The 8,588-nt window shown below is 35.0% G+C and overlaps 2 protein-coding genes across 2 annotated transcripts; both read left to right on the top strand.

The window, feature by feature from the left end:
- The first annotated feature begins 2,708 nt into the window (after nt 1-2,708).
- LOC139902512 (uncharacterized) lies at nt 2,709-4,609 on the top strand. Its single transcript, XM_071885126.1, has 3 exons — nt 2,709-3,171; nt 3,322-3,819; nt 3,939-4,609. Exons 1-3 carry the CDS (start codon nt 2,709-2,711, stop codon nt 4,607-4,609), a joined length of 1,632 nt encoding a protein of 543 aa, XP_071741227.1.
- Nucleotides 4,610-4,717: 108 nt separating this feature from the next.
- LOC139902511 (uncharacterized) lies at nt 4,718-5,620 on the top strand. The gene has a single exon (XM_071885125.1). The coding sequence runs from the start codon at nt 4,718-4,720 to the stop codon at nt 5,618-5,620; it is 903 nt and encodes a 300-aa protein (XP_071741226.1).
- The last annotated feature ends 2,968 nt before the right edge of the window (nt 5,621-8,588 follow it).

Below are 8,588 nucleotides of genomic sequence, written 5' to 3'. Positions count from 1 at the left end.
ATGCATACCCAGAAGGTAATTCTTGATCCTTTTAACATGTACTTATGTATAACCAAACTGTTAATGCTTTGTCATCATGATATATGTAGAGTTACACATAAAAACCATGGAGAGATCATCAGCAAATTCTGCTCTACACCACAACAAACATCCAAATTCAGATGTTGAAAGTAGCAGCACAAGGCATAAAACAAAAAAACAAAAATCATTAGACAAAAACCAACAAAATCAACACACCAGTGTTAGGATTCAGCATACCTATACAGGTTTGAAAAATTTATCTGTTTGCTACTATGTGCATTACATTTATTATTTAACACCATGAACATAATATCAATTATGTCTCAATAATTAACTGCATATTAATGTTTATATTCAACCCTTAAATATATTGTTTGCCCATATGATGCAGCTACTGTCTCTACAACATCAAATACTTCAGCCGTTATATCATCACTTAATAAACCACAAGTCAGTGAAAATTTAAGGTCTAAGAGTCCTTCTACTTCAGATACACACAATATACAAGAACCATCAACACAATCCACTCGAATGACTCAGACGTTGCAGCACACTGTTAATCATTCTGACAATCCAAGAGGAGTGCATACAAAAAGTAAAACTCCTTTTTAAGAATCAAATGAGTATCAGACTAAAAACTTTTACACAACCAATATTAACCGTTGAAACTGTTTGGTTTTATTTGAATTCTTTGTTTCATATTTAGATGCACGGACTGCAAGAATGGAAAAACTAAGACAACGTCGTAATGGTAAAATAGATGCGGAAGAAAAAATAGTCGGGATTTTAAAAGGTAATAATAGTATGCCTAAATAGAACAATGAAGATAAATTACATTTAATCATACATATATCTCTACTGATCTATCTTAATACATTAAATTTATCCCTTGCCAGATTATTGCGATGAAGGAGATTTATCACACACTTGCTCAGCTTGTGGGGCATTTTTGTGGTATAGAGAGACACGTCGTGGTAAGACTACAAAAGGTCTGGTAGGATCATTCTCACTTTGTTGTCTCAAAGGAAAGATAGCTCTGCCCGAATTCACAAAAAATCCACCTAAACTTTTATTGGATTTATACACCAATAATCATCCAAAGAGCAAACATTTTATTGAAAACATCAGGCAATACAATATGATTTTTTCATTTACGTCCATGGGTGGAAAGATTGACACAAATGTCAACAAAACTAAAGGTCCTTATACGTATCGTATTCGTGGACAAAACATCCATAAAATGGGAGGTTTGATAGCAACAGCTGGAACAACACCAAAATATTCGCACTTGTACATCTATGACACTACAAATGAAGCAGCAAATAGGAAAAAAGCTATCGGGTAAAATTTACGCTCTATATTTATTATAAATTATCAAATACTAAATAACTTAAAACTACATGAGTATTACAATTCTAACATTGACACTTTCTGAAAAAATATTTGTTCGTCAAAACAGTGGAAAAAACTGCAATCAGCCGACTTCGTCCAAAAATACACTAGATGAATTTCTAATTAATGAATTAATACAACATCTTGACAAGTGTAATCCTCTTGTCAAAATCTATCGGATGGCGCGTGATCGGTTTGAAGAAAATCCAAATCATAGTTTTAAGATAAAGTTAATTGGTCGACGAAGCACAGATGGGCGCAATTACAATCTACCGACAGTTGACGAAGTCGCTGCATTAATTGTAGGTGACATAGACTTGTCTTACGATAAAAGAGATATAATAATAGACAGTCATGTTGATGGCCTACACCGAATCAGTGAACTTCACCCTCAGTATCTGGCACTACAATATCCTCTTTTGTTTGCTTATGCCGAAGATGGTTATCGACCAGATATTTATCATCGTGACGTTGATAACAGTACCACAAAAAAGAGAAAGAGAGTTACAATGCGAGAGTTTTTCGCATATAAAATACAAGAAAGAGCGGTCCCAAAAATTGTACATCTAGGACGTAAGTTACATCAACAATTGTTGGTGGATGCTTACACAATGGTTGAGTCAGAAAGAATTTCATACATAAGGCTTAACCAAAAAAAAAATACTACGATGTGATACTTTTACCGAACTTAACAGAAGCATCGCTCACAGGTAGTGCTATAAATACTATGTTGGGTAATCGGATAAAACTTCCTTCATCATTTACCGGTAGTGCCAGGTATATGATTGAAAATTACCGTGATGCTATGGCGTTGTGTCGAGTTTATGGGTATCCGGACCTCTTTCTAACTTTTACGTGCAACTCCAAATGGCCAGAAATCACTAGAGCGTTGGAAGGCTCCAACTTGAGTCCCGAAGATAAACCTGCTTACCAAGCTAGAATGTTCAAAATAAAGCTAGATCGTCTTATGAGTGATATCAGAAAAAACAAAATCTTTGGGATGGTTAAAGCAGGTAATTACTTTTTCTTCAACATATATATATATATATATATATATATATATATATATATATATATATATATATATATATATATATATATATATATATATATATATATATATGGATTATAATATATAATATGCAGTGTTAATTATTAACATTATTGTATTGTTATATGATAATTTCTATCTTTCAACATTTATTTCTTCTTTTGTAGAACTTTATACAGTGGAGTTTTAAAAACGTGGACTACCTCATGCACATATATGCATCTTCCTTGATGAAAGAGACAAAATGCCTGAACCTGAAGATATTGATAAATATATTTGTGCTGAAATACCTGATATTAATGAAGACCCAGAACTTTATCAACTTGTATCGGATTTAATGATACACGGACCGTGTGGAGAAGAAAAGAATCCAAAATGCCAGTGCACGGACATTGACAAGAAGTGCACCAAAAGATTTCCTAAACCATTTGCAGACGTTACAAGTGTTGATAAAGATGGTTATCCCGTATATAGAAGAAGGGACGATGGACGAACAGTCAAAAAACAGGGTCATGACCTTGATAACAGAAACGTTGTACCCTACAATCCCAAACTATTAAAAAAGTATCAAGCTCATCTCAATGTTGAGTGGTGTAACCAAGTAGGGGCAATCAGGTATTTATTCAAATACATCAACAAAGGGAACGATAGGGTCACCGCAGGCGTATTTGATGAAGATACAGATGAAATTAAAGAATACTATGACTGTAGATATGTCTCATCTTGCGAAGCCGTCTGGAGGATACTAGCTTTTGATATACATCACAGAAATCATACTGTTATACGACTACCATTTCACCTAGAGGATCAACATTCAATTGTGTTTGATGAAGATGATTTGATTGAAGATGTTTTAGATAACCCTTCAGTTAATACATCTATGTTTCTTGAGTGGATGAAATGTAACCAAATAAATGAAGAAGCACGACAATTAACTTACGTTGAGTTTCCTACAAAGTTTGTTTGGAACAAACAAACAAGGGTTTGGACATTAAGGAAAAAATTCACAGGTTCAATAGGCCGTATACATCACGTTTCCCCTTCAACGGGTGATCTATTTTATCTCCGGATTTTGTTGAATAAGGTGAAAGGTCCTACTTCATATCAAGATATTCGGACAGTAAATGGTAAGGTATGTTCTACTTTCAAAGATGCGTGCTATGAAATGGGATTATTAGATGATGATCAGGAATACATCGACGGTATCAAGGAGGCCAGTGCTTGGGGTTCTGGAAATTTTGTCCGATCTTTATTTGCACAATTACTTGTATCTAATAGTATGAGTAGACCTGAAGTCGTATTCGAAAACTCTTTTCAGTATTTGTCTGTCGACATTATTCATCACCGGCTTTCAGGTATCGTTATATTTATTATTTTATATTTTATATTCTTTAAAATTATATGATATATTATATTATTTATCTTATCCGTCTACTTACACATAATAATTTACATACAATCTCAATTAACGCAGGCATAGAACCAACCAAAGAAATGTTACAAAACCTTACTTTACATGAAATCGAGAAGATACTACAACGAAATGGTAGTACTTTAAAGAGTTTCACTTCCATGCCGTACCCATCTTCAATTGGTTTGAATTTGTCTGATAATCCTCTTATTATAGACGAACTATCATACAACATGTCAGCTCTAGCATCTGAACATTCCGAGCTTATTGGTAAATTAATGGAAGAACAAAAAATCGCATATGACACTATTATAAGTGCTGTCGATCAAGACAAAGGTGGTGTATTCTTTTTGTACGATTATGGTGGCACAGGTAAAACATTTCTATGGAAAACATTATCAGCTGCATTGCGTAGTAAGGGAGACATTGTTTTGAATGTTGCATCAAGTGGGATTGCAGCTTTGTTGTTGAGTGGAGGAAGGACTGCCCATTCCCGTTTTGCAATCCCTATTAATCCAACTGACGACACATTTTGTCGCATTCTGCCAAATAGTAATTTGGCAGCATTAATAAGAAGAGCTAAACTGATAATTTGGGATGAGGCGCCAATGGTGAATAGATTGTGTGTTGAAAATCTTGATCGATCTTTACGCGATATATGCCGGGTAGATAATCCTAATAGCATAGATACACCATTCGGAGGAAAAGTTATAGTATTTGGTGGAGATTTTTGACAAGTCCTACCAGTCGTTACACAAGGAAAACGAGAGGATATAGTTGATGCATCACTTAATTCTTCATACATATGGGATCATTTTACCGTTCTGAAACTTACAGTTAACATGAGACTTTTTGGACTTTCTTCAGGTGCATCTATTGTTGATAATGGAAATACTGTAGAAGATACTCGAAGGTTTGCAGACTGGATTCTAAACATAGGTGATGGTACTTTAAACTCGACAGATGACGGTATATCAAAAATTGAAATCCCTGACGATTTGTTAGTCAATAATGCTGAAGATCCTATTGGTTCTATAATTACCTCTATATATCCAGATTTTTTGGAAAATTTGGGTAATCCAACTTATTATCAAGAACGTGCAATTCTCGCTCCAACTCACGAAATTGTTAACATCATTAATGATCGTATGATGGAGTATCTAGAGGATGATGAAAGGTCGTTTTTAAGCTCAGACAGTATTTGTCAATCCGAAAAAGACTCAGACTTCAATAGTGAATTGTACAATACATATTATCTAAACAGCATCAACCTTGGTGGCCTACCAAAGCATAATCTTAAACTAAAAGTAGGTGTACCAGTAATGTTGCTTAGGAATGTCGATCAAGCTGCAGGATTGTGCAATGGTACACGATTACAAATAACAAAGCTCGGGGAGAAAATGATCAAAGCTAAAATCTTAACAGGTACCCACGTTGGCACAATAACTGCTATTCCACGTATGTTAATTGTTCCATCAGATAAAAGAATTCCTTTCAGATTTCAAAGAAGACAATATCCATTGTCTGTATGCTTTGCAATGACAATCAATAAAAGCCAAGGACAGTCCTTACAACATGTTGGTTTATTTCTACCAAAACCAGTTTTTAGTCACGGGCAACTTTACGTTGCTCTCTCTAGAGTTACTAATAGAAAGGGGCTGAAGGTGCTGATATTAAACAAGGAAAAAAAGTTATCAAATAAAACCCAAAACGTCGTATACAAGGAAGTGTTGCAGCACCTATAGCAGCTGGATCGTATAACTATATATTCAGTTTTTTTAACTTTATACTCTATGATCTTACTAGAACTCGCAGAATTTTTTATTTGTTACCTTCAAACTTATAAGTCTTCATCTTGTGAGATTACAAATTTTGTTAAATAGCACGTTGTTTAATACTATATAATGTAGTGATACATACTGTTGTTAGAAGAAATAAAACATAACTCACCAAACTCAAAATCATACTAACACACACTAAACACATTTACAGCTTTGATAACAGACACCTAACAACACAAAGACTTTGAAAAAACAAAGTTTTTCATGTAACCAAATAAAATTATATAGACAAAACTATAGGGAGGGCTGAAAAAAAAAACGAAAAATCTACCAGTTATAATGGATTATTTATTAATTTTTTATCATTCCGTGCAACGCACGGGCTCATAAAACTAGTATCGATATATAGATATAGGACGTAATGAAGAATAATGTAAACGACCCATTGTCAACAATATGCTAAAGTATAATGTGTTCTCATCTATTTTGTTTGCAAGGTTTTTTTACGTACCCATTTCAATGGATCATGCTTCAACGAAAATGACATCAATTTTCCAAGTGGCCTCCAAAGAAGAAGAGAGGTTCGTTATTTTCCTAAATACATTAAAAAAAAAAAAAACTAAAAGGTATAAGGTGCATTCAATTGAAGAAACAACAACAACCACAACAACAAAGATACCCAATCTCGCTCTCGCGAAGTATGGGAGATGTGAGATATAGGCAATCATTCCTCTACCCAAGAATAAAAGAGAAGTCGATTCTCCACCCACGTGTACACCAAGTCGGATGCTCGTAGTCATCCTCGTCGTCCTTGAAATATGTGTGCTTGATTCTATATCTTCAAAATATAGCACGTCAGTGTGTTCAAACGGTACACTTTCTTTCAAGAATTCTAACAAATCCTCTAAACCAAGGTCACGAATGTCAATTTCTTCGAACGAAGCTTTCGAACCACGCATATAATCATACTCTATATTTTCATTACGAAATTTACTACCGTAATACACGTCAAATGAGACAATAATCGGTGGATCGTTAACATTTTTAAGTTGAAAATTTTAATAAGTTTTGAGTTGATGAGTTTAGTAATGGTGTGTAAGGATATAAATAGGCAAAACACTCAACTAGCAATGTCGTCCCAGAAGCTTTTGCGGACGACATGTCGTCCGGAAAGAAAAAATCCGCGAAATTATTGTAGCCAATTTTTTTAGAAAATTACCTTTCCGGACGACATGTTGTCATCCAGGAAAGTTGGTCGACATTTCAGGGAAAAGTGGGACAGAAAAGCAACTTTTTTGCCGTGTAGTCGACTTTCCCGGACGAGATATGTCGTCCAAAAAAGTGCTGTCCGGAATAAACGATTTTCTAGTAGTGTGTCTATACCCATAGGAAGAGAAAGTCTTCCCCCTCTCTACTCCAGGGTAAAGAGATTGCTTCCGTGAGGACCTCCGACCAATAATAAAAATAAAAATCAATACATACCTAAGAGTGTTATACAGAGCTCGAGGACAAGCATGGTGGGTGATGCGTAATTATGACTTTTAAAAACGCATTTTCACTCAAAGCTTTCTTCTCCAACAGATCTGAACGAACCGAACAGCAAACCCAGCAAAAATAGAGTGTAAACACTCAAGAACAAGTAACCAAGATAGAGAATCCCAACCCTAACTGATAAAGGCTACGCCACCACAACTAGAATCAAGGAAACACTCCAAATCACCTCTACAACTGATAAAGCAAAGCACCACAATTACAGAGAATGAAACGAAGATTTAAGAATCTAAACTCCTAATTGATAAAGATACCACCACAATCAGCAATCTAGAAACACTCCACACCCTCGATTATAGCTGATAAAGATTCCACCACAACTATAAACTCAGAAATGAAGATTTGGGATTTCACCACAATGTTTGATAAAGAAACACCACAAACACTGATAAAGAAACCACTCTTAGCCACCAGAATCAAAGATTCGTAAAGACACAGAGATTTTGTAAATAGATAAGCTCTATCAAACTTTCATTCATTCATCAACTCTTAGTTTTACAATTGATAATCAGCCTCTATTTATAGAGGGAACAATACAGCTAAATGTAAATAAGACAAAAACATAAAAAGGAAAAAGAGACAAAAAGGACAAGTATTTACAAATTAGCCAATAAGAATTAAAGACACAATCTGAAAAAGCCTGCCACTTTGTAATGCTCCTTCCACGATAAAAAGCAGCCAATGATAGATGAGAATCTTCCTTGGACAACCCAACATTCTAGAATCACCCACACATGTGTTAAGCACATGTCTTGAGCTGGTTATTGAATTAAAATAGTTTTGAACATTTCCAAAGTATAAGTGCTCGTGGAAGATTGTCAAGCTGGCTGGTCTTCTTCTTTAAAAGCTGGTTGGTTTGCTTTAACGTTTTGAGCTGGTTGAACTTCATCGTTTCGAGCTGGTTGGTCTTAACATTCAGAAATAGGGGATCATTAATTTCCATAGCTGATTAAGCATCAAAGAATCAGTGCTGGGTCAACATTAATTATAAGAGCTAACTGAACTAGCTTTCAGCGTGCTGAGTGCTTAGTTTGTAAACTAATTAAAACTCATGCTGGTTGAACTATCTCTTTTATGTGTTGGCTCTAAAGATCCCTCGTGCTAGTTGAACTAACAACTTATGCTGATTCTTTTTGCTGGTTGAACTAACAACTTCTGCTGGTTTAACTAATCATAATTTGCTGGTTGAACTAACATCATTTGAAGCTGCCTCTTAAGTAACCTTTTAAGTTGAAAGTTAATCATATGTTCTTTGAGCTGGTTCTTGTTGAGCTGGTTCAACTTGTTACTGGCTCTTCGTTGATCATTCACGTTGTACTGGTTCAACATGTTGCTGACCCTTCGTTGAGCTGATTCAACGTTGTGCTGGTTCTTCGTTGTG

Source organism: Rutidosis leptorrhynchoides, chromosome 3 (assembly GCF_046630445.1).
Source record: "Rutidosis leptorrhynchoides isolate AG116_Rl617_1_P2 chromosome 3, CSIRO_AGI_Rlap_v1, whole genome shotgun sequence".
Lineage (NCBI taxonomy): Eukaryota > Viridiplantae > Streptophyta > Magnoliopsida > Asterales > Asteraceae > Rutidosis > Rutidosis leptorrhynchoides.
Note: the sequence above shows the minus strand (reverse complement) of the source record. Positions and strands in the feature narration are given on the sequence as shown.